The sequence below is a fragment of the Sminthopsis crassicaudata genome, chromosome 2 (assembly GCF_048593235.1).
Source record: "Sminthopsis crassicaudata isolate SCR6 chromosome 2, ASM4859323v1, whole genome shotgun sequence".
NCBI classification, from domain to species: Eukaryota; Metazoa; Chordata; class Mammalia; order Dasyuromorphia; family Dasyuridae; genus Sminthopsis; species Sminthopsis crassicaudata.
In genome coordinates, this window is record NC_133618.1 from 499,110,373 (window position 1) to 499,136,196 (window position 25,824).

General features: G+C 44.5%; 2 protein-coding genes across 3 annotated transcripts; both read right to left on the minus strand.

Moving 5' to 3' along the window:
- Nucleotides 1-258: 258 nt before the first annotated feature.
- Nucleotides 259-4,213, minus strand: ZDHHC12 (zDHHC palmitoyltransferase 12). Its single transcript, XM_074284930.1, has 5 exons — nt 2,922-4,213; nt 2,443-2,594; nt 2,180-2,260; nt 1,533-1,699; nt 259-1,291 (listed from the first exon to the last, which is right to left on the minus strand). The coding sequence occupies exons 1-5, from the start codon at nt 3,019-3,021 to the stop codon at nt 979-981; spliced, it is 813 nt and encodes a 270-aa protein (XP_074141031.1). The 5' UTR covers nt 3,022-4,213; the 3' UTR covers nt 259-978.
- A 112-nt stretch (nt 4,214-4,325) lies between these two features.
- ZER1 (zyg-11 related cell cycle regulator) lies at nt 4,326-25,751 on the minus strand. 2 transcript variants are annotated; one of them, XM_074284907.1, is made up of 16 exons: nt 25,563-25,751; nt 19,444-19,706; nt 18,586-18,736; nt 17,017-17,453; nt 16,455-16,631; nt 15,690-15,804; nt 15,224-15,370; nt 14,418-14,591; nt 12,913-13,128; nt 12,453-12,494; nt 12,090-12,209; nt 10,680-10,795; nt 10,364-10,552; nt 8,785-8,882; nt 7,618-7,720; nt 4,326-6,383 (listed from the first exon to the last, which is right to left on the minus strand). In XM_074284907.1, exons 2-16 carry the CDS (start codon nt 19,599-19,601, stop codon nt 6,326-6,328), a joined length of 2,301 nt encoding a protein of 766 aa, XP_074141008.1. In that variant the 5' UTR covers nt 19,602-19,706; nt 25,563-25,751; the 3' UTR covers nt 4,326-6,325. The 2 variants fall into 2 exon arrangements, with proteins under 2 accessions (XP_074141008.1, XP_074141009.1); XM_074284908.1 differs by lacking the exon at nt 25,563-25,751 and adding an exon at nt 24,460-24,542.
- Nucleotides 25,752-25,824: the final 73 nt, after the last annotated feature.

The window sequence follows — 25,824 nt, forward strand, 5'->3', positions numbered from 1 at the left end:
ACAATTTTTGCACTGTTTCCTCCAATTGAAGCTATTAGCCATCTCAACTCCAAGGAAGGGAATTATTATCTCCCTTTTCTGGTCCTATTCTGGTCCCAATTAATTCCCCACTGTTCCCTTGCAGACAAGCACGGAAGGTTGAGGAAGAGGCTTCTCTAGTTGTTACAGCCCTTCCCAGGTGAGGTCTAGACTGGAAAAGGATGAGAGGATGATGTGGAAGTTGGGGAGTGAGCTGGTGACAGCAGCTGGAGCCAAGGCTGGTCAGCAGCCAGGATTTATTGAACATATCTGTACAAAGCACACACCCCCTGAAGGGTTGCGGTGGGAAGCAGGGTGCACTGGTGTTTTTTTTTTCCCCCCTCAAACAAGCTACCTGCTTTTTGGATTATTAAATTTGTAAACTGCAGAACCCTAGGGGAACTGGTTTGAATTGGGAAGGCCAGGGATGCTGAGGGGAAGGAAGGAAAAATATAAAAGTTCTGAGGCTGCACTGGGAACTAAAATTCAAAGGTCTTTACGCTAAACAAGGGCTCCCATGTAAACAAACTGGGTAAGTGTGGGGGTGCATACTTGAGCCTCAGTTCCTCTTTTCTCCCTCCTTGGGCCTTGAGCCAGCCGAGGCCTCCTTGACACTACTACCTCTGTGACCATTTCCAGTTGGCCCTAAAAAGCCCTATTGTCTAAGTCCCTAGTCCTGATCCAACTGAATATGCCTCTGGGATGAAGCTTCTGTCTCCTGAGGAGGGGGCATTGTTCTGCAGTGGTTTCCCAGGGGGTCAGCAACCTGCCACAGGAATGGAGAATGGGAAAGAATCCAGGGTTTAGGCACAAATGGGTCAAGGTCCTTCTTTTCTAGAACCTTATGGGGATAGAAATGACAAGATGGAATAAAATCTAAGTGGAACCTTGACAGGCACATGTTAGTCTGAATGTCAGCCACCAGAGCTTGCCTGCTACTATCCCCTTCTCCTAGAGGCTCTACACAGCCTCACCCTCTTCCTCTTGGGCATAGAGTACCTCCCAGGGCACTGCCCCATAGCCACAGAAGAATCGAGCCAGGTTTCGAGCAAGGCCACGGTCAAAGGGGCTGTCGGATCGGTGGCGGAGGTAGGCGATTCGATGTGGGGAGATAAACTCCCATGTGGTCATATCACTGGCCACCAGGTAGAGATGAGAGGCCAGAAGCAGTGTCACCACAGTTGAAAAGATGCCCAGCAGCAAAAAGGTAGCAAAAAGGAGACCGTTGTGCTGCAACCAGCTCTGCCAGGGCTCTTGGAAATGGAGGCCAGACCTGCAGGGGGCAGGGTGGAAGGAGGAGCATTGGGGAAGAACTCTCAGTTGAACTAAAGAGATCCTTCAGAGAGGAAACAGACACACCTATTTTCATATGGACTATCTCTGGGGTCTAGAAAGCTATGGGTACACATTTCCTGATAGTTCCACATGGTAGGGCTATCCTAGACCCTACCCCTCCTGAAGTGTCTGGGCAAGGAGGCAGGGCGAATCTCCACATTAGGGACAAGGGTACGTACCAGGCCAGGTGCAAGCCCCACAGGAGCACCACCAGCTGAACTGCCAAGTAGGCCAAGAAGAGGGGGTGGTTGCGCTCCCCCACACAGTTTTCAATCCAAGGGCAATGGTGGTCAAAACGACGGACACAGCGTTTGCAGGAGCGGCAGTGTTTGGAACGGAGGGGCTGCTGTGGGGTTGGGAAGGGGATTATGACAGCCCGTTAGTACAGGGGCAGGGATGAACGCTCGTCCACTTTTGAAGCTAGGGACACCAGGGCTGTTAAGGGGAATGGAAGAGCTCCCAATGGGAAAGAGGAGAAATAGTATGGGCAAAAAATGCCAAACAGGCCGTCAGTGCTGGTCGTGAGGGCAGCTTGTTAGATCTGAGTGGCTGCTCAGACTACAAAGACTAGGACAGGTGTCAGGCTGGGAACACTTCTGGGAGGAGGTGACACTAGCAGAGTCTGGAAAGCTTCTGTGGGAAGATCCCGATCCAGACAGGGCAAGCTGGAGGGGGCAGGAGGGGACTCGAGTGGCCCCTCGGCTTCGCCCTCCGATTCCACAAGCTCCTGGCTCTGAGGGAGGTCAAACAGCCCCTCCGGCTAAAGAGGCCCTTCTGCCTCCGATGTCCCTTCTGGCCTCAGTCCCCTGGTGTCTCCTTCACCAACCTGTAGCAAACAGTAGCCACAGCGCCGGAGCCGGAGCGTCCTTGGGGGGATCATCGCTGTCTGCTCCTCCTTAGGTTCTTTCTGGGGGGGAAGCCAGAGAGGAACAGAAGCTGTCGCCTAGTGGGGGGCTCCAGACCCCCAAGGTTTGGGAACTGTCCACACATAAGCCAAACACAGGGAGTGGGAATCCGGCCCTGCTTTCACCTCTGCACCCCCCCCCCCCAGCCTCTCCTGCCCCACATGTCCAGGGGCAGCAGGCTTACCTGGAGCTGGCTCAGGGCGGGCTCCAGATCGGGCCCCACGTAGCCAGGATCCATGAGAGAAACGGCCAGGTAGAGCAGCAGCGAGCAGAGCACCAGCAGGATGAAGAGCAAGGGCTGCAGCAGTTCCCCGCGGGCTTCCTGCTGCTTCAGCTCTGAGGCAGGGAAGACAAGGACCCACAAAGACCGGGATGGGTGGGGGGAGACGGGCCGCGGCAGCTGGCTGGAGAGGCCGAGGATGCTCGGGAGGGTGGCGGAAGGGAATGACAGCGAGGAGAGAGAAGACCCGGGCAGCCAGGGACCCCAGGAGAGCGGGCGCCGGGCTAGCAGCGGCTGAGGCCGGGACCTGCGCGTGCTGGGGGGCGGGGAGGGGCTGGCACCCACCAGATGGGGGTTCTCAGGGATGGGGTGAGGAAGGGATGCCCAGATTGGGGGCGGTTCCCACGGGAGTCCGGCAGCTATCGGTGGGGCCCCACGCTCACCTGTCTCGTGCAGGAAAAGCACCAGCGTGATCCCCCAGGTCAGCACCGTGTGCCCGGTTCGTACCAGGACCCCGGGGCTGAGGAGCGCCCGCGGCCCCATCGCCTCGGCCCCCGGGCCCCGCCCCCCACCCGACCCAACCGTAAACCCGGAAGAGGCGGTCGAACGCGCCTCGGTGCTTGGAGATTAGAGGAGACGGGACAGGAAGGCGGGAGTTATAGGAAGCGCCTGGAGTGAGGATTGGCTGAGGGCCGGAGAGGCGGGATTCCTGGGACAGACAGGTGCAGGGGCGGCCGGGGGCGGAGCCGGGCCGAGCGCTCCAGGTTTCTTTGAAAAGTACCCGCCCCCGCGCGTGGCCACACTCTCCGCCCTCTCTCCCAGCGGCCCCACCCCGGAACTTAATCGTCCTAAAGGAAGATGGCCCCCAAGGGGCGTTCTTGCAAGCGGGAACTGTTCTTATCCCCCGCAGTAGCTGGTGCCTACAGACACCTCACACACAGATGGGACTTTAAGGACACACAGCCGTGGATCTTAAATACGAAGTTTGGTGACTGACTGGATCTGCCTGAGTGATAGGCGGGACCGGAAGATGCACCCGCCCTCTTCCCAGGAGCCCTGGGCTGACTAACCTCCAGCTCCAATGCCCTTTTCTCCCTAGGTTTACTAGTGTGTTATTTGTGCATTCCCCGTGCCTGGGTGACTCCCACCGGTCATTTCCTTCCCCTAAAGGGAGTTAAGTCTAGAAAACCTCTTCAAATTCATCTTGTCTCGGACTAGTGGAGTACCCAACTTTTTATCTTTTGGAGTCCGCCAATGAATGCGGTTATTGGTGCCCACGTGCTCTCTAACTTCCCAGAAGCCGAGCCTCGAGCTCAGAGCGCAGCCTTGGACTGTCTCCTCAGGCCCCAGGCCTGGCTCCGAGAGGACCATCACCGAATCTGCCGGTGACTTCGCCTGTGTGAGAGGTCGCTACTCGTGGCGGAGTAGCCCCCGAACCTGGAGGGTAGGGGGCGGGCTGACTGCCAGACAGCCCAGGCTCGCTGGCTCCCCTGGCCATCCTATTCAGGGGGCTTGTTTAAGAAGCAGGCATGGGGCTCACACTACCGGGGCTCCACAAGCTGGACTACTTTCTAGAAGTTATGTAAACAAATTGTGGGGACATAAACTGGTCACAGGGACCTGGGATCTTTCTGTATGCATTTAATGCCTTAGTTGCTATTCCTTGATAGAAATGAGGTTTCTCAAATTGTTCCATCGTCAGGGGCGCCCAGCCCTCCCTATCCATGCAACTATCAATGAAATAAGAGTGGATGACTTAAAAATGGGACAAGTAATCCCTATTTCCTGTCTGGCTGTCTGGCCCTGAGGAGTCCCATCCTTCCCCAATAAAGACTCTTGACACCCCCTCCTCTTTGCACAAAAATGTATTTCTGTGACATCCCAAGTTACAGACGCTTACACTGGACCTGGATGCTCCTTCAAAGCAAAAGGCTGTGCCAAGGTCCTCATAGCAGGGACGGTCCAGGTGGGAGGGGGGGTGGGGTTGCTCTGTCCCTGGTGGATGGTCTGGCAAATGGCTCAAACTCAGCCCCACTACAAAGACTGGAAAATTCAGAGCTCACCCAACACAGGTTCATCCTTGTTGAGAGCTGAGCATGAGAAAACCAAGGAGGAAAGGGACATTTCAATTCTCCTACACCATCCTGTTTCAAACACAGTTAAACACTCAGGGAAAAGGCTAGTAGGAGGGACCAGGAAGGAGGAAGAGGAGAAAAGATTTTCTAAGTGGTTGGCTTCTAAGTACTTCTCATTGACAATCTCCCAGGGCCCCCTCCAAACTTAAACAATTCAAAATTACACCCCAAAAAAAAAAAAAAAAAAAAAAAAGAGGGTTTGGAACAAAATATTTAAAAATACATACAAGTCTCACACTGTCCAAAACAAAGCACAGAGGTTCCAAAGGAAAAGTCAAGAGATCACAATGCCCCATGGTACTGCTTGCTCCCAATGGGACGGGTTAGGCTGTACCACTGAAAAGTGTCTGTTGTGCTGGTCTGGAGAAATGTGTGTTGCCACAGTGTTGGCCTGGGGGAGAGGGGCTGCCCCACTCTAGATGCAGTTTCTAATGCAAATCTGAGTGGGAAAAGGTATGCTAGGGTGGAGGGCTTTTTTAGCAAGCTCTCACCTCCAGCAGTCCCCAGGTCTCCTCCAGCTGCTCTGAGTCATTCCTCCAGGCTCTAAGCCGCTGCAAGGAAGCAGTGACAGGGTTGTCAGCTGCCAAGGGTTAGTTGGGTGGGGGGAGGGGGGAACAGGGAAGCTCGGCTAGCTCAGCTATCCTGGAAGGAATTTCTAAGACAGACAAGCACTTAGTAGTTCCAGGGCCTTAGAGGCAGACATTTTAAGCATGTGCATCTGCTGGGATGGTAGAGGAATCTGTCCCTGCTCTATTTTCTGTGGGAAGAAGAGAGCCTTCACTCCTCTCTTAATTGAAGAGGAGAGAGGCCTGGGCCATAGCAGGAGAGGGAGAAGTAGCTTAATGCTATCTTAGCAGCATGGCTGTGACTTATAAAAACCAATGCAAAAAATCACCATGGAGAATAGTGAACAGGGTACAAGACTCTTCAAAGGGGTAAGGGGCGATTCTGAGCTTACAAAGGCTAATGACCTCTGTCCATGATGAGTCTCCTAATCAACACTGTCTATGCCTTGACACTGTGAATGGCTTTGTGCCCTGCCTCTTAACAGTCAACAGCCAAAGACCCTGAGCTTTCTAGGACCTCTTCAGGGTTTGTTCTGAGACTGACTGTGTTTTTTTACTGCTTTCCTTCAAACCCCTCTCCCCACCAAGTCTGCTTCCACCAGGCCCAAGAGCCTAGCCTAGTCTCCCAGCTAACTCAGGGATTTAGTGCAGGATACCAGGGGTGGCTGATGCCTTGCACAACAGTCGAGGGACAGTGGAAATAATAAAAGAGAGCTGAAAGTCACAATCCCAAGCTTTGAGCCAGTGGGTGGTTGGTGGGGAAAAAGGAATGGATATTGGAGGCTCTTTGTGGGCTTAAAAAGGCCAAAGAATGTTGCAAGGACTTGGAGAGGGGGATGTTTCTTTTGTTTTTGTACAGAAATCATACACACAAAACTTCAATTCACACTTCCTAACAAAAAAATTATATATATATATATATATATACGCATATATATATAATATATATATATATATCTTACTAATGTTAAGGAAAAGCATTGGTTGTGCAAAAGTTCCCCCAGTGCACCTTCATCTCATTGGGGTCCCACACGCACAGGATGGGGGCCTTCCGACAGCCAGGCTGGTGAGAATTCCTCCCTAGATACAGTAATTTAGAGAGAAGTTGGGACCTGTGCGGGCCAGAATCGGGAGGGCCCATTGCCTCTATCTGGATGTGTCCATGTTCTCCTCCTTAAAGTTACTGCAGTGCTCTATCACCTTCCTGAGGATGACACAAGGAGAATGGGAGGTATGATTTAGTTGCAGGGCCTAGAAAAAGAAGGCTTCAAGGTACCATGAATAAGCACCAGGTGCTAGGATTCTACAACTCCTATTTCCCAGAAGGACGAAGACATATGCCTAGATATATCAGTCAGCAAGATCAGACTGATGGCACTAGGCCATGGGCATCTGTTCTCTATCCCCAAAGGACCACTGCTATTATATGCTGTAGCAGACAAGCATTTCATTAGTCTTGTTATCCAATCGTCCTTTAGTCATTCTTATTCACTGACCATCTTCTTTTTTCCCTCTACTTGGGATTGCCTTGCATTCCTCAGTGTTTCATGTCCTCTCACCAAGCTCTTCCATTCTGCACATACATCTGGTCAGTGTCAGGCTGGCCACTGACTAATATTAAATGCTCATATTCCTTGTCTACTATTCCTCTGGCTAGCACAGCTCTCTACCTGTTCAATTCTTGTTCACATCTATCAATTTTTCCTATCTAAAACAGTCAGTGCTGCTTTAGCCCCAGAAGAGAAAGAGCTAAAATAGGGATCTCATTTGTTCCTTTATCTGAGCAAAGAATGAATACTGTGAGACAGGAGGTGCAAAATGTCTTTTCTGAAACAAGTACCAAGGTTCTAATGCTTAAACTAATGCTAAATTCATTTTTTTTTTCTTGTCTAGACCTGTGATTTCATCCACAAAGGAAACTCTTTGTGAGGAACTTCTACCAGTAGAAATCACTAACTTCTCTGCAAGTGGAACTTTAAAAAGTTGCCTGGGTCACTAAGGTTTTAAAGTGACTTTCCCAGAATTCACATAGCCAAAATGTCAGAAGTTGGAATTAATTTCATATCTTGAGCTCTAAAACAAGCTCAGCTCTTCATCTACTCCAACACTGGACTAAAGGGAACTATTTCTAAGGAATACCAGAAAGGCCAATTTCCTCATCTGGCACAGGCATTGGCAGAGAGGTGACCTTTAGAGTTTCTAGCCATTTAAGGCGGCAGAAATAAAGCAATTTTAGTTATTATTGGTTAACATATTTATAATTTCACTCCAATTTTGCTCTGTCTTAATTCAATCAACATCCTCGGCTGCCTGGGGTCTCCAGGACATGAATTTCATGCATCCTGCCCTGCCCTTTCACAAAGCACCCCAGTACAGTCCACCTCTACAAACCATAGCTGCATGCAGTCAAGTATTAAAACATCTCCCCTGTTTCCTACCGGGCCATTTCCTTGGTCTCCTGGCGGGCAGAAGCCATTTTGATCATGTCCCTCAGAAGCGGCATGCCGCCTTCTTTGATCAGCAGGGGGCAGTACTTGTCCGCTGTGTGAAGGGAGGGAGACAAAGATAAAGCAACAAGAATCTATAGTGTCACCAGAATAAAGGGCCCTTGATTCAGGCACTGTAATACAAAGATCCACAAAAAAACAGTTCTTGGCCTCTAAGAGCCTACAGTCTAGAGGCTCTAGTAACAATAACTCATATTTAAGTAATGTTTTTGTGGATTACAAAGTGTTTTACATACATTATTTTACTTTTAGTTATGAATTATTATATCCTATGAAGTAGGTGATAAAGGCAGACAGATTAAGATAGGTCTCTTGGCCCAGAAAACTCAGCTTTACTCACAATTTCTTTTTTAAATAATAGCTTTTTGTTTTCAAAATACATGCAAAGATAGTTTTGAACATTCATCCCTGCAAAACCTTATGTTCCAAATTTTTCTGCCTCCATTCCCCCCTTCCCCTCAGACAGCAAGCAATTCAATAACATATACTTTCCTTTTATCTAAAAGAGAAAATAGAGCTCTGGCAAAATGAAAAAGCAGATCCATCATAGAAAGTGGCTTGCTATGAGTCAGACTGCAAGTTCTAAGGCTTTGCTATCTGCTAAGACCTATCTTTCCTAGGATGATTTATCAGCATGATTCAGGCCAATGTAAAGGTCCTGGGGAGATGAGGTAGGCAGTAATACCCAACTCTTTTATACCCATTTTGGGACAAGCAATGTCTTCTTTGGTTCTGACTCCATCTACTGACAATAACAACTGAAAGCTGTCAACGAGGCAGAACTATGATTTTTCATTTGATGGAAAACCAAGGGGGGTTTGAAAATGATTCCAAGTTCTTGGCTAATTACAATACATATGAGATAATGGCTATGTCCCCTATTTTCAAGTCCCCCAAATTATCCAGTTTGCAGCACTGGAACCTATTGGTTTGTAAATTACTTTTAAGATGCATGTCTTCTTGTACCTTCTAACTCAACTCTAGGTGCTCTAAAGACAAGGATGATGGCTATAATTTGTGATTATCTTTCCTTAGGGTTTCCTCCCAAGCTCTTGAACAAGATGAGTCTATCTGAATATCAGATGAACAGATACTTACGATAAACTGACACAAGGTTGTATAGAGCCCAAGTTGCCCAGTGCTGACTGACAGGGGATATGCCCTGGGGAAGTAGGCGAAGAATTGGTTCAAATGACCTGAAAAGAAAAAATACTGTGACCTCTGCCATATTTAAATCAGCTCTCCTTACATTTTTAATATACTTTTGAAAGTTCCAAAGCATTTGGTTGAAAAGGAAGAAGACTTTTATGTTACAGAGGACCAGCTATTCACAGTGATGGCATTGGAAAGACAGCGTTTAAGTAGGCTGGCAATATATATATCCAACATCTTGGATTCAAACTAATTAACTCACTGGGGTAGGCTAAGTAATAGAAGAGTAAAGAAGTAAAGTAGAAAAGTCAGGAAGGATGGGAATAGGTGAGGGACAGAAACAAGAGGAGTGAGGAGAAATAGGAATAGGATGAGAAGGATAGTGAGGAAAATAGGAAAGAGGAAAATGAACAAGTAATTAAAGCTTAGAATAAAAATTGGATGAATTCACTCATAAAATGAAAACAGATAGTAGATTAAAACTTTGAACACAAAAATATGTTGCTTTCAGGAAATGCTATAAAAATGAGAGATATATAGAAACATAAAATAAAAATCAGGAGTAGAATTTATCATTAAAAAAAAACAAGGAGTAGTAATCATGATTATCAGACAAAATTAAAGCTAAAATGATTTACTCAAAAGAGAAACACAGGGAAACTACGTATGTCAGCTATATTAATTTTAAATTTTAGACTATTTAAAATAACTAAATAGTATAAGATTAGAATATTGCTGTGGTATAGGAAATGATGAAGTGGTGGATTAGAAAAACTGGAAAGACCTAGACTTATGAAAGAAGATGCTATCCCACCTTTAGAGAAACAGAGGATAAATGGAAATAAGTATAGTACAGTCTCACATAGATGCATATAAATATATGGATATGTTTGTCCATGTGTATATATTTCTACAAACATGTATGCATATATATTATATATAAAATATACCTATGCTTAATTGTAACGTCCTTGGGAAGAGGGAAATAAAGTAAAAAATGCACAGCAGAAAGCAAAAGAAAACTTACAAGGAAGCCAAAAATGGACAGCTCTGAACACAATGTGTAGGATTTATTATATAGGCTTTCTTGGAATAGAATTTAATTGCTTTATTATTTTTAATCCTCTCATGTTCTGCTGTGTACATGAATTTTTTTTTTCCTTTTTTAATTTTGCATTTGTGTTTAAAATAAATAAATTAGAAAATCAAACTAATCCACTGTGATGAGTTGATCAAGTAAGAGGAAAGAAATACATTAGATTTAAGTAAAAACTACATGGTTATGAATTTGCAAAACATTAATCTTCAGGAAGAGGAGAAAGACATAACTTTTGTGGTCGAGGAAGGAAAATAGTTCTATCTGTCTTGGGATGAAGTGATCTAAGGTAAAGGGTTAGTAGAAAGGGACTGAATAAGCTCTATCTAAATCTTTCACTGGACGACTCATTAATTTCTTTCTTCTTAGCTTTCTGTATGTCCCATACTATCAAAATGGGGAGACCTCCTCCCCATTTCCCCAACTTACCTATAATTAATGTTTCTCCGGGAGTTGATATCCCAGCTCTGGATGGCTGTCCACATTCGTTCTACTACTTCCTCTCGCCGAGGTTCACAGATTCCCCAGGCCTCTGGGCCATCAAACATAATGTGGGAAAGAACACCACAGGCATTGTAGGATACTTCAATTCCATCTGCTTTACTCTCCAGCAGGTTGCTACCAAAGAGGAGACAGGAAGAGGTTAAAGTTTTGGCTAACATAACTGGAATCTGGTAGGAACTAGGACTGACTCAGTGTAGTCACTAGTCCTGACATGAGGGAGCCAAATTCTGGAAGCACCAACCTGAAGACAGTGATGAATTGTGAAGTCATTAGCTGGGGCCGTAGTTCCTTCACCTCTGCAACATTTCCCAGAAGTCCTAACATATTTCGGTGTAATTCCTGCTTCTCTGGGAACTCCTGGGAAAATGAGAAATGACAGAGAGGCAGATACAGGGATGTGGGCTAGAGGGGATGAGGAGACCTGGTAGTAGTTATTAAAGCAATAAAGGCAAAAGTTTCCCCTAATGTACAGAAAACTCAATAAAAAGTTGACAGGGATTCCATGTCCCTCGTTAAGAATTAGGGAAAAGACCCAAATTAGTTCAGACCAAAAAAAAGTCCATATAAGTATTTCTACAATATATTTGCTCATTTCCACTTTTGCTCCTTTTTTCATCTTATTCCCTTGTCCAAATCTTCAGTCTGAATCAAGTGTTCCTTTCAAGCTCATTGGTCCTCCCTTCTGTAAACCTTGATAGTAGGAAAGTGAGTACTGCATAATTCAGTATTAAGTAATGTAAAATCGTCTAGCACAGTGTTTCTTGTGCATGAGTCATATTTTCACAATTAGACTATAATTCTTTTTGAGGGCAGGGACTATAAGACTATGTAATATCTCTCATGTTCCTCACAGGCCCCACCATAGGTTAACATTAGACACAGATTAGAAAAACTGATTCTCTTTAGCCTATAAAGATGAATGCTAAGAAAAAACATAATTAAGATATACAAAGGCAGAAACAGCATGGGAAGAGGCAAATATAGAATATTTTCTAAATATTAGAATGAAAAGGCCTCTTTTGAAACTGCTCACAATGAGCAGTTAAGTCTCATAATAGAATTCATAACACTAAGAGACCAGAAATATAAATGGATCTGAAAAAGAGTTTGGACAACACATGAAAGACTTCTGAACTCTGAAGTGACCAATTGAGACTTCACAAGTCATGATAAAGCAAGTCTGCTGACTTTTCTTCAGAAGTGCTAGAATACAGAATGAAGCAGATATTTTCTGATGTGGCACAGGTGTTCATTCATTTGTTCAACTTCATTTCTTTGTTACAAGGGAATGTTCAACCAGAACGTTAAAGAAAAGTGGTCACATTTTCTAAATAGCTGAGCCAAGATATGAATATTAGGAGAAATTTAGACCTAACCTTTAAACTTGTTATCAGGGAAAGCCACCCTGCCTAGCCAAAACAAATCTCTATAGGATGACTGATGATGACATCATTCCCCCAAAGGCATGGACTCAGTGATGGCAGCCCAGTGTACCTGTGTCATAGCTGTTGCCTGGTTGAATGGCTAAGTGGGACCTAGGAATAGAGGGCTGGAATTACAACATCCAAACCCCAATTCCCAGAAAGTCTCAAAGAGCGACAATGCCCTTGGGATGACATATGCTCAGCCAGGCTGGCTCGAGGGCGCTTACCTTTAGGCATTCCAGGAAAAGCTTCATACCGCTGTAGTTAAGGAACATCTCACAATTGTCTGGTGTCTCATCAGTGATATTCCACAGGGCACTCCAGGAGAACTCCATCACCTGATCGCACTGCACGAGGAAACAATGGCTCAATCTCTGCTATTTCCCAGGGATAAAGTATGCTCATATTACCAGGATAGAAGGAACAGAGGTTACAGATACCCGATTATATAGCACAGAGGAAATGACATTTAAGTTATCATACCACTTCCCCATGAGGAGTTCTGAGGAGGGACCGATCCCGCCCATGGAACAAACCATTTCCACTTGTTGGAGGGAAGAAGAGCTGATAATTATTATCTAAGAACTTACTGTTTTGTCCATTAGCTTTTTCTGAATCAACTTTAGCATGGTCTGTAGGCAGAGAAAATGAATTACTAAATAGGTATCCAATCATGACCCCAACAAATCCTAAAACTGGAAGGGATCTCTATGACTATTTAGTCTTGTCCTGTTTAAATCAACTCAATCAGGCAAGTATCAAGTCTATTTTGAAGGCACTCTAATGGAAGATGTTCCCCAAACATCTTTTGTTCATCCATTGCAATACTTACCAAATGTTCATAATTAGAAAATCCCGCTATCTAAGCTAAATGACACACTACAACCTATTATTTCCCCAAAACACTTTCCCTTGGCCTCTACCAAAGGCAGGAAGAAGTACAAGTTAGATATCAGGGAGGGAATTCATGTAGTCCAGAGAAGTTTCCGATTGGCAGAAAAGGACCTGCATTAAGGAGGTTAGGTTGTCAACCCCGGTCATTTCACGCACCATGACAAAGCCCATCTTGCCCACAGCCTCCTTGTGGTCATTGTCCACCTGGCAGACAAGGGCATTGCAGAGGTGCACAGCGATTCGCTGGATTGACTCATCTTGTCGAGTGGGGTTGAGGATGCTGAGCAAGAGTTCATTGACCCTCCGGTACTGGAACTCCAGCTCCTCTGGGATGCTGAAGTTGCAGAGTGTCAGGCAGCAGTTCCGCTGAACCTGGGGAGGGTGGACCGGAAAGTGGTGCTCAGTCATGTCCCATCACCCTGACTCTTTTTCTACCCCTCCCTTTCCCTTAACTCCAATTCCTCCATGAAGACTTTCCAGAACTAACCCTATTTGCCACCCTATTTCAGACACATACATAGATCAATCACAAATTAGCCAAGTCTTTCTCAAGCCCCAGCAGCTAGATGCTAGGAGGAAAAGAAAGAAGCCCCTGCCCCTTAAAGAGCTCAATCTAGCTATGAAACATAACATCACAAAAGAATGTTTAAAAAAATTAGATACTAAGCTATGTAGTGTTGACTTAAGAAGGAGAGAGAACTGTGGCTTGGGGTGGTTGGAGAAGTCTTCCTGGAAGATTGAGGGAGTTGAGGACTCAGGTAGAGGGTGATTGGAAGGCAATTCATATAGGGAATAACCATGAATAAAGGCTAGTAGAAGAACTAAGAGAACAGTAGGTGCCAAGGACAGTGCATAGTTTCACTTGAGTAAAGAGGAAGGAAGATACAATGAGATAGAGCAGGAAATATTGAGAGGTAAGGCCATATTTATTATAACAAGGACAAACATGGAGTCTGGAGATTAAGACAAATAGAGGAGATACTGTAATAGGCAATACCATTTCTTAGGTTCTTAGGGAAAAGGGCAATTTTCAATTTACTTCAACAAACATTTATTATGCACCAGCTATACAAAACACCATTAATAGATGCAGAGGATACAAAGAGAGGAATGAAAAATAGTTCCTGGCTTCTACTAATATATATGACATGTAATTAGCTAAGTAAATAAAAGTTTACATAAAAAGGAAGAGGGACAGCCAGAGGGAGACATAGGAAAGACCTGCAGAGGAAGGAGCATCTTGGCTAAAGAAGTAGAAGATATTTGAAAGCAGGAACCATGTTTCAATTTGTCTTATCCTTGTTAGCACAGTTCCTTAGACATGGTAGGTGTTCAATTGAAGAAAGTTAAGGATTCTTAAAGGTAGAGATGAGGGAAGAAAGGCAGTCTATTCAAAGAGATGGGAACCAGCCACCCAATGCTGAACTAAGGGAATCTTGAGCAGACCAGTGTGCTGGCATTCTCTTGTATCACCTTTTTGTTAAATGCCTTTTTATATCACATATTTGTCTTATCTTCCCCATTAAACTGAAAATTCCCTTAGTGCAGACCAACATATGATGGAATGTGGAGAGAACTCAATTCATGCCATCAGAATTTGCTCTTCAAAGCCCTGTATCCCCAACCTTGACAGATATATGACTAAAGATCAGGGTTCTCACCGTCACCTCCTGGTAGGATTCCATGCCATTGAGTACCACTTGGATGACTTGCCGGCGGAGCTTGACACTCTGCTCGGGGCGGTACTCTGAGTTGGTCAGATAGAAGAGCGCGGCACTGCCTGTCACCTGAATATTTTTGTCATATTTGTGGCACTTGAGGGCGGTAATGACCAGCTGTTCAGGGAGAAGAAGAGAGCCAGGGAGAGGAGATCCCATCTTAATTTGAACCCAGAAGCAAACAGTCATTGTAAGTAAGCCTTCCTTCTCCTTCACCTCAACTATTATATGGCAACTATGTGCAAGGCTCAGGGGCATAATGAATATTGATAAACTTGAGGGGAAAAGGCAGTTCTGGGAAACAAGCAGCTGGGGGTTGGGAGCTGGACCTCCTGGTTGCTGGTCCAACAGGCCCTCCATAACTCAGGTGCATTCATTCTTTCCTCCCTTGTCAGCAGTGCAGAGCCTGTGCTAATTACACCTCGTTCTCATATCCCATGGCAAGGTTGGCTCAGTTGGTGACTGAACCCCAGAAACCTCCCCCAACCATGAGATGACAAACAACCCCAGGACCTCCTTTCCAATTTCAGACAGATCTAAGAAACCAAGAGTGCTTCAGACTTTCTCTAGGACCAAGACAGACAAGACTTTATAAAGCACAGAATCCTTTCCAATAGAATGACAAGAGGAGGACACTAGGATAGTTGTGTCAGAACACTGTGGCTTCAGGGTAGGGAAGTCCTGCAGTAGAAGAAGCTATGGAAAGTGCTGGATGTGGGGAGAGACTCTGGGCTGAGGGATGGGCTGACCTGCAGGGCTCGGAGTAGCTGATTGCAGCGCTCAATTCGGGCAATGTCAAAGAGAAGGTTGATGGCTCGAGAGGTGATTTCTGGCCGATGCTCTGTATAAGCCTCAATGGCATTTAGCACCTGTTCCTCATTCTTGTCACCACTCACCTGGTGGTATGCAGGGGAAGATGAAAAGGGGCATTCAGTTCAATGATCTGCCCAGAGAGTAAAGCAGAGAGAATCACAAGGACCTGCATTAACTGAATCTTCACATCTTAGGATTTCCTACTCATTTTAGCCTCGATGAGGTAGATTTCTTTATACTTGAGTTTCCTGTTTTAAGAGAGCAGTCCTTACTTTTTTCTGGCAAATCAGGGCTTTCTTCCTGCCAAACCTGCTCTGGGTTTTAGTGCCAGGGACTAGGGGAAAGTTAGGAGGGATCCCTTACAAAACCATAAGCTACCTTGACCTCTCTTCCGACTCTTACCTTGTAGGCTGGAATGTGTGTCAAACGGCACAGGGACGTCTCAAAAAGCCCAAGGAATTGCAGAGGCCGCTTCAAGGCCCGAAAGGGGGTGATGCTGCTCTTACAAGGCTCGATGCTGGGGAGAGATGCCCCCCAAGAAGTCACTTGCTGCAGTACTTATGGGAACATGCAAATTCTTCTCCATACTAAGAAAAAAACCACTTTAGACCCTGCTCAAACTGAAAAGCTGAAAGTAGATTTTACACAGTGTGGCAATGCTAACCCCTCTTCTTAGTACCTATTGGGTGTTTAAATGAGTTACAAGGGAATGCCAGATCCAAGGATTTCCTGGAAATATACTGGACATTTGCTTATTGATGGTCAGTATGAGGCAGGGAAGTAGGGGGAGGGAATGCTGGGAATCTGCTATATTTTCTGTATTTTTTTAAGGAGTAAAGAGAATAGCTTTGACCTCTTAGAAACCCTTTCCATGAACCTGGGAATTTACCCAAACTCCTTCATGAAAGATTCCATCCAAGTCAAAGCATTAAGCCTCCTGTGCTTGCATAATCAAAGTTGTTTTCCAGTGGATGATCACAGGACATTGAGAGACTCAGGAGATCAGGAGTCAGGAAATGGAATCTAGTATCCTATCTTGAGTGAGCCCTGGGCTTGAGCAAAGACTTTCTTCATAACACCATGGCTTGGCAGAGCCCAAAAGGAGGCCAACCCTTGAAGAAAATGGACTGGGAATACTTTACTTAGTCCAGCCTGTCCAGTTCCTACCTGGTTTGCCCAACTTCCTCATCCATCTTAGAGATGCTGCAGTTTTCTAGCATCATGTGGCCAGAGATGTCCAGTGATACCAGATTTCCCAGCTTCTGAACAAAAAGGCTCAGCACTTTCCTTGTCAGCTTGAACTTATAGTAACTGGAGAGGCGGTCTCTAGAGATGTCCAAGTGCCTGGAGGACAACAGGATGTCCAAGAGGTCAGGGGCTGGTTTGCGTGGGTGCATGATACTCCCTTGATCCAGACCATTCTGGGAAGAAACATGCTGGGACTTGGATATGCTCCAGAACAATCAGGTTCAGTTGTATGTCTGCGATGGAGGGGCAAAGTTTCTCAAAAATGAGCATCTGTCCCCTACCTAAGGACCAGAGAATATAGTTATCTCTGAAACAGCCCCCAGTTCCAAAGATGACTCAGAGTCCCTGACTTATCTGTACCCTAAGAAAACTATAGGTCACCAGGAAGGTCCTTTTTTGGGGGTCCCCAGAAAGTTTATTTTTCTGTCCTAAAGTATATGGATGAAAGGATAATGAGGAAAGGAAAAAAAAAAAGGCTCACCGAAGTTTGTGAAGCTGAACAATGACACGGATATGCTCATCAGATAGGTCCATGTTGTAGAGAACTAGAGACACCAAACTATCCTTCCACTGAGTCAGGAAGGCCACATCACTGGTCTGGATGCCTGAAAGGTCCAGGGCAGCCAGGGATCGGAGGGGTCGAAGAAGAGACTCTACAGGAATTCCCTCAGTCATTCGACCAAGGTTGAGGAACCGAAGACGGCTGAAGCCCTCGAATGTGAAGTCCTTAACCAGTACCTGGCAGGTGGGATTGACCACACACTCATCTTCACAGCCCCCAGGATTCTCCTCTTCATAAAAGATGTTTCGGCATCCAAAGAGGCTCAGGGACACCAGGGTGGGGCTAAAACTACCCAATGTCTGCAGACTCTTGGCAGTCAGTTTCTCACAGTTGGTCAGGTATAATTCAACCAGATCCTAAGAAAGCCAAGGAGATGTGTAAGAATTATAACTACTCCTTGTCCTCCCCCTTTCCATATGGCATCAGCAGGTAATGGGATGGAACAGGCATCAAAAGCCTGCATTCAAATTTCAGTTTTGTCACTTGTGGGAAGACTGAGGAAGTCATTTCATCCTTGTTGAGCATCACAGTTTCCTCATTTATAAAACTAGAGACTTAACCATATCATTGAGGATATTGTGAGGCTCAAATGAGATTACAGATGTGAGAGTCCTTCAAAAAAAAAAAGTAAATAAAGTGCTGCACACAAATATGGATTATTACTATTACAAAATATACAAAAATATAAGAGGCAGAATAAACATGGGAACCTTTCTAGCTTGTAGCATGTATATCACATGATGTCACATGTATGACTGATATGAAGTTGTTTGCTTTTTGAAGGAAGAAGGGAGAAAATTTGAAACAGAAATGTTAAAAAGTGAAAACAATTTTTATGTGTAACTGGGAAACATTTAACAAAATAAATGAAAATATATTAAATCTAGGGAAAAAAACCAACCTATATTGCCATACATATTATTTCTTCAACTTGAACAAGAAGAAACATGTCATCTAATATTGCCCTCCACTCTTATTCCTTTTCCCTTCCCTATGCTGTCGCCTCCCCATCCTGAAAGCTCACTGAGCTGAGTTTAATCTGACTGGATTGATGTTAATATCAGTAATATAACCATGGCCCCTTAGTTTAAGGAGCTATTTATGATAAAGTCTGAGGAGGTTGTCTGCCCTGATAGCAACTTCAAAAGGTAAAGGTCAAGCCCCAAATTTCCCTTGATAAATACTCTGGTATGGAGATATCCAGTGATTTTAGACAAGCCTCTAATGTTCTTATTTCTAGTTTTAAGAATACACCATCAGAGGTAATGTATTCCAAATTTGATAGCCACTTGTATACAATAATTTTTCCTTTCTCTAAAATTATTCCAGTTATCATCTAAATCTTACCCTCCCACATTCTCATTTTTTGCTTTAAAATTTCAGAATGTAGTAAATGAGACCTAATAGGTCTTATGTCGCAATTCTCTTTGAGTTTATTTGGAGATTCTGCCTGGATCAATCTTATCTATAGGCCTCATACCAGCCTACCTGCTTTCGAATGGCTTCCAGGTCCTGGTCTTGCACCAAGTCCTCTCGAAGATGAATACGAGTGAGACGGGTGCTTCGGGGGTCTGAGAAAAGGCTGAAGAAACTCTCATGGGGCTCAAAATTACAATCAGCATTGACTAGCTCCACATACCTGAGGAAGAGGGATGGCTTAGTCCTGGGGTTAGGAGATGGAACAAGGGCAATATCTTGTACTTGGAATGTCCTCCCAGCTCTTCTCTGTCAATACAAACCCTATTCTTCTCTTTTAAGACCTAGTTCAAGTCTCATCTCTTCCAGGAGGCCTGTTTCCTGATCTGTCAAATGGGAGAAATAACTTCTGCCCTGTCTATGGCCCTGGATTGTTGTGAAGATGAAATATAATGATAGATATGAATGTACTTTGTAAACTATATACAAATACAGAGTATTATTATTACCATTTCATCATAGTATAATTTAATCCCCGATTTTCATGTAGCAAAATTATCTTTTACTGTAATTTCACTACACCTTAGTGGATAGAAGGTCTTCATGAGATGTTATGGCTGAAAAATTGTGACCAACACAATTTGGGCTTCTGACCAGCCTGTAAATAAGCCATTTTTCATTTAGGTTGGTCAGTCTTCAGATTAAAGACTTAGGATCCATGACCAAGACCATAGTTAGAGGCAATAGGTTCCTCTTGATACTCATCTTAAAAAAGGTGGGAGATTATAATACCCAGGAGTTTTCAACTGGAATTCTGAATACTTTCATTCATCCACAATCATCTCTCTCTATATATATATTTATTTACCATAAACAAAACCTTATGCACCTGTATATTTTACCCCCAACCTCCACTAACCCCTGACCTACTCATTGACAAGCCGGTCACAGATCTCACTGGGTAGGAAGACATCTGGGTGCAGCCGCAAGGTCTCGTTGTCCAGTAGGTAACCTAAGGTCCCCTCTAGATTTCGTAGGCAGAAGTCTGTGCAGAGTGCCATCAGGGACTCAGGGCTATCCGAAGCCATCCTGGGGCTGGGGCACAGGCGTATGGCTTGAGCTGTGGGTGCCCCAGGGATGATAGGGAATCCTGTCCTAGTGGTCGTCACAGAAACATTTGAGGTAGAGACAGCCTGGTAACAAAGAAAACAAGGAAATGAGCAACAAACCTGGCCTGTTTCAATTGAAATAATCTCCTCTACTGGGTTTAGGGAGTCCCATTAGCAAATATGGACACACACACAACTGATCAAAGATCAGGCTTCTCTGTGGAGCCTAGGCAAAGGATCTTAAAGCATTTAATGACAAGAGTTTCCTATTGTCCTAGAACTGGGACCAAGCTAAGAATCTGAGCTTGTGATGGAGTTCTTCGACAGAAATAAGATGAGCCATCAACATACAGACCTCATTTTAGTCTTTACACACACATTCTTATGTTATTTGTTTTTGTTTTTTTTTTAATTTTATTTATAATTTTTTTTGACAGTATATATGCATGAGTAAATTTTTTTTAATAACATTATCCCTTGTATTCATTTTTCCAAATTATCCCCTCCCTCCTTCTACTCCCTCCCCTTGGTGACAGGCAATCACATACATTTTGCATGTGTTATTATGTTATTTGTTGAAAGAGTCTTTCTTGTACCTACAATTCTCACCAACTTTTAAACTAAACATTTTAGGACACTGGAAAGTAGCTTTAGACTATTCCCTATCTTTTCGATAGTGGAAAACATGGTCCACAATAGGACTAAGTAGGACAAGTAGGGTGGCTTACTTGTTCCCTCTGGGTTAGAGATGGCTTTCTTGACCGGTCCAGTTCCTAACTGCCAGATGTATAAATACATTCTCATCCCAGGACCCTGTTTTCCCCAGCTCTCTTTGGATTCTTTCCCCTCTGGTTTGGAAGCTTGATGGTTAGTTGTTACCACCAAGATCTAAAGCTAGAGAGGAATCTGAGTGGCTGGGAGATTTGGAAAAGCTGGGATCTTTGGTTTGTCATCTAGGTAAGAAGTTTTTGGGAAGTGATGTACATGAATGGGATATATTTGTTCTGTGGGGGGATGAATACATACATATGTTGATGAGTGTGGGTAAATGAAAAGTACGTAGGATCCCAGCTAAGAACTTTTAGGGATACTGATTTATCATATATATTAGATGGTTACTAAGAGGAACCTAGTATCTCTTGTACTCCTGGTCATGGATTCTAAGTCTTTCATCTGGGGTCTGGTCAAACTCCTTTCCAAGTTGGTCACAAGGTGAACTTTGAGTAACTGGATATTTGAATCTGTGTTATATCACCTTCTATCACTTATCAATCTGAAAAAAAAACCTGATTTTAAAACTGCACATTTCTTTTCTGGGGAATGTCTTCTTCACCCAACAGACCTTAGGTCTCTTGAGCTAGAGATCTCACTATCTTAGATATCCCTGGATGTGTTCTATTCCCCTACTATGCTTTGTGATATGGTAAGCCAGCCTTTTTAGACTGATTCAATTCTCCCACCCCTATTTCATTTATCCTTTCTCAGGCACCTGCTGGCCTTGGCAAGGAAGAAGGCTATCTCAGGATCCCACTGCTAGGACTATTCCAAGCAATCAGATTCCTTGGGGATCCTTGCCTCAGGAAGCAAATCTTGGCTACCCACTTATGCTTTACCTTCTGGCAGTTTTAGACAGAGTGGGTTTTGTGCAGCCCTGGGCACTGGGCCTGTGTTCCCACTAGCCTTATGTACCTCGTATAATAAGTCCATTGTGCCAACTGTCTCTCTGGCGACGTGACACCCTCAGGGGATGGTACAGTAAACAGGATGCTGGGGAATGGGTTCACTTTGCCAATATTAATTATTTTCTTACAAAATATCCAGTAGTGTCTGAATTCCATTGTCCTTAAGTTTGGGGGGGAGAAAGGGAGAAGGAACTCCAAGGCTAGCGGGGAGTTACCTTTTTGCTAGGATGGATGAAATCCAAACTACTCTGCTTAGCATTTCAGGTTTTCAGAATACTCATTGCTACTTAACACGGACCCTTTGTTCCAATTAGCCAGTCTACTCACTATCCATTGAACATTATGTGCAATCGTGCTCCCATGGCTAGGTTCATACACATTCCCCATTTGGACCTATATATTATTAACCCTTTAGTCCCACTCAATTCACATAGTTTTTCTTAGAACTTCTCCAACTCTATTCTAAAACTAATGATCTACAGATTTTTACAACCTTCATGATACTTATAGCCTTTACTAACCATTTAGCACTAAAACACAATCTGCTCTGAATTATCAAATAACCATTTCATGTCTTATCTCTCTAATTAGAGTGGACTGTCATCTCCTAAATGCTCTTTCAAAATTCGAGGAGAAAGTGAACACTTTTGGCTTACTGATTTAGGACTAAAGACCAAGTGATGCCCCATTCTCTACATTTTCAGGGCCAAGAAAATTGACTGCCTGAGGAAGCTTGAGCACACCAGCCCCTTAGATGCCTAGTTCTCAGGTCATCAGAGGATTCTCCTGGGATTAGAGAACCTGGCACCAAAACATATCAATATTCTCAATAGTTGCAATACTTGTGCTAACATGTGGCAAACTGCAAGGCCCCATTTCCCCCTTTTCCTATCCCAGGGTTCTGCAGTATTCCATCATATATTATGGCCAATGCAGAAACCCTCCAGTAGATGACAAGCCAAAAAAAAAAAAAAAAAGATAATGATGACAGATCACTGAAGAGTAATAATCTTTTGTGTTCTTCTAGTCCCCAGAGACTAAAGATAATGGCTGTTTAATGAGGGTTGAGGGAATGAATGTAAAGGAGACTGATGTCCACAGAGAATAAGCAACTTGCCTGAAGTTGGTGGAAGAAGGGTATTTCCAGATTCAATTCAATTCAACCTCAAAGGGAAGTTAAATATTTCTTGATGAAGAAGGGAAAGGCAAGGCCTTGGAGCAGCTTTGGCCCTGTGAAATATTAACTAAGACACTCAGGGGATAATCAAAACAAATGCCCTATTTATAGAGGCTGGAAGGTCTCCAGAACTAAAAGAATAATAGAGCAAAATTGGTCCAACCCATAGGGGAAAAAAAGATGCAGCCAGCCCAGAAAGTCTGGTTAGATCAAAGAGCAAGAGGTCAGAGTGTAAGTCCTCAGATAGGACAGTGATTCTCTTGGTACTTAGGAAGCTACTACCGAATCCTGGGAGTCAGTGAGCACTTCAGCCTGGACATCAGATAAGAAATGAGGAGCAGAGAATGACAAAATCCATGACATTAAGATTCAGAAATGAGAATGACTTAGAGATCTTGAGGTAGAAATTGTGGAGAAAAGGAAGGGAAGCATGTGGCTGTTGGCACAACCCCAAGGAAGTAAAGGGTGGATGCACAAGGCCAGAATGGGATTCCAAAAGCCTGGGCACGCTCTTGACTCTTCTGTCATCAAACATGGGTAAGAAAAAGAGTCTTCTATGTGGGTCTCAAATTTCTTCTGTATGGACAACAGGCTTCTCTTAGCTTCCTTTGAATCTCTATACTTCTTATTATTCAATTCATTGTTTTGGCACTTAAGATAGACTGCCTTATATTATTATTTATCTGAGCTCTTCAGTTAGGCTATAAAGTCTAGAAAGTATTCGTCTGTATCTCTCCCATAATTCCTTGCAAAATGCCTTAAATAAAATAACTGATAAATACATTCCAATTAGCTAGTTGATGATAGAGGAAACTTAAAGCTATAAAGTCTTAGACCAATATCTATCTATATTTTTATTGAGAGCATACAATTGAGCCACTATAGAAAGTTAGCACCAGTAAACAGAGGTCTAGAAAGGTTTTATGTGCTCCCAGCTTCCTAGCATTGAACTTGCGAGTGGGTGGAGAAGTCTTTTATTCTGTTTATTCATACATAAGACTATGGATGAGAACCTTGGCCAAGACAATATCTGGAGAAGACACTGATATTACTACTTCTGAACTTTGGCACTGTAAGAAAGATAGCTAGATTCTAGTCCTAGTTCATTATTGAAATAAATGCATAGTCACATATAAGTCAAAGTGAACCTAGGATTCCTTATGTATATAAATAAAGGATCCATGCCTTGACTATCTCAAAGGGTTATTGTTAAGTTCTAGTGAAATGTAAAAATGCTTTGAAAACTCCTCATGGTCCTGTATTGTAAAGGAGTTTTGAGGGATTGGGAGCCCAAGGAGGAAGACACAGTATTTAAGCCAAGAAACAAAATCTCATTTGGAAAATCTAAGACCTTATGGTCAATGGCCTGAAGGAGTTGACCAAGTGCCCTTGGATTTGAAAGACAAGTGATCTTTTAAATCCATTTCAAAGGTCATTCATCTTAGATTTCTATGAATCTGTCCTAGTCATCCAGGGTGGCACTTAGGGTTTGCAAAACCCTTTATAAAATATTATCTCAACTGATTCTCACAACTCCCTAATGTAGGTGCTATTATTATCCTTATTTTACAGATGAGGAAACAAGCATACGGAGCTACCTAGAATTACTGAGTTAGTATTTGTGGCAGAATTCAAACTCAAATCTTTATGGCTGCAGGTTCGCTAATCTATCCCCTATACCAATAATCTTGGCACATCCTGCTCCAGCCCCTTAACCCAACACAGCATCGAAATCTAAAAATATGGGAGATTGAGAAAGGAGGTGGCTCTACCATAGGTAAAGAAGACAAGGTTGGTACCAAGTCCATATTTCTTCCCTCTATCCAACCCCATCCTATTCCCATTACCAAGACAAAAAGGAGTCAGGATTGCTCCACTGATACATATGCCTTAGAATTTAGGTTGCACTTTTGTGATTTCATGTCTTTTTCAAGGCAATTTTTTATATTTGTTTTTGTTTTACTTTTACCAGATTTACCTGAATTGAAATGATTCTGGTGCGATTAGTGGAAATTCTCAGGCAATTTCCATTTCCCTATTCCAAGGAATCAGAGGCAGAACCTCAAAAAATAAGAAACAGAAAATCCTCAAATGAGGCACCAGCCACAGTGAGTTTTGGAGCCTAATTGGATCGTTCCTGCAACGTTTTTCTGATTCCCCAAAGTGTTCCCTTTACTACAAAGATTACATTACTTAGAAGCAGTCTTTATTAGGACACCCATGACTTTTGAGCTTGGAGACTCAGCATGGGTCCGAATGAAAGGAAAGCACTCACCATCATCCACACTTTAGTCCACAGAGAAGATAAAAAAAATGAGAACAGATACACTAGCAATATCCCCAGTCACTTAACCATTTCATCGGGGGTGGAAGTGGGAGGGAGAGACGGAGGAACGATTTAACAGCCAATTCTAAAATGAAGTGGATTTCACTTATCCCAGCCTTATGGACAAAGGAATGCAGTGCTTTCCAGAACCATTCCACCAGGGAAGTGGGAATGTTGAGGGAAAGAGAGACGAAGGGAAATCTTGGAGAAGAAATCGGAATCTTGCACCGAGGGGGTGGGGACGTGGGTATATTGGTGGGGGGCGGGGAACCAGAGTGAGGAGGGATTTCAACCCGGGGTGGAGCTGACCCAGGGAGAAAGTCGGGGCGGAGGTGGGGAGGAGTCACCCTGGACTGGCTTCCTTAGCAGCCTTTAGTAGAAGGCGGAGGGAGGTAGCAGAGATAGGAGATGGGACTGGGGATGGAGGGACTAATTGAGGATGGACGATCTAAGATCTAGCAGAGACAGTGGGGAAGGCGGCCAATCTTGCACCAGGAGTCAGGAATCTACTAGATCCGGTGGACGCACGAGGGAGCAGGGCGGGGGGGGGAGAGAAAATCTAGTGGATCCCAGACTAAGGATCCCAATGGATTTATTTGATCTGGTTGGCGTTTGGGGGAAGGGGGAGTGAGGTTATCCCAGAGCTTGTCGGGTGTTTTCCAGGATCCACTAGAAGCGGAGGAAGAGGGGATCCAAAGGATCCCGGAGTCTGGAGAGTCCAGGCAGGCGGAGGGGGGGGGAGATCCCGCACTCACCTTCTCCCGGCAGTCGGCGGCACGTCTGTTCCCTCGGTGCTGGGGCGGGGCGAAAACTGGCCCGCCCGCCCGCTGCTGGCTCTGGGCTCCGGGCCCCGAGCCCGTCCTCCCGGATCCGATCCCAGCTCTTCCGTCCGCCTCTCGGTCCTTAGGTCTCAAGCTCAGCCGCCGCCGCCGCCGCCGCCGCCGCCGCCGCCGCCGCCGCTGTCAACAAACCCGGAGTTCGTCACTTCCGGGGCCGCCCCTTAGCAACCACGAACGG

Coding starts and splice junctions, on each gene's coding strand:
- ZDHHC12 (XM_074284930.1), bottom strand. CDS start 3,021: ATGGGGCCGCGGGCGCTCCTCAGCCCCGGGGTCCTGGTACGAACCGGG. Junction 1,700..2,179: donor GTGGCTACTGTTTGCTACAG/GTTGGTGAAGGA, acceptor CCAACCCCACAG/CAGCCCCTCCGTTCCAAACA. Junction 1,292..1,532: donor TGGGGCTTGCACCTGGCCTG/GTACGTACCCTT, acceptor TGCCCCCTGCAG/GTCTGGCCTCCATTTCCAAG.
- ZER1 (XM_074284907.1), bottom strand. CDS start 19,601: ATGGCTTCGGATAGCCCTGAGTCCCTGATGGCACTCTGCACAGACTTC. Junction 12,210..12,452: donor AAAAGCTAATGGACAAAACA/GTAAGTTCTTAG, acceptor TTCCTCGTGCAG/TGCGATCAGGTGATGGAGTT. Junction 8,883..10,363: donor CGGAGAAACATTAATTATAG/GTAAGTTGGGGA, acceptor TTTTCTTTTCAG/GTCATTTGAACCAATTCTTC.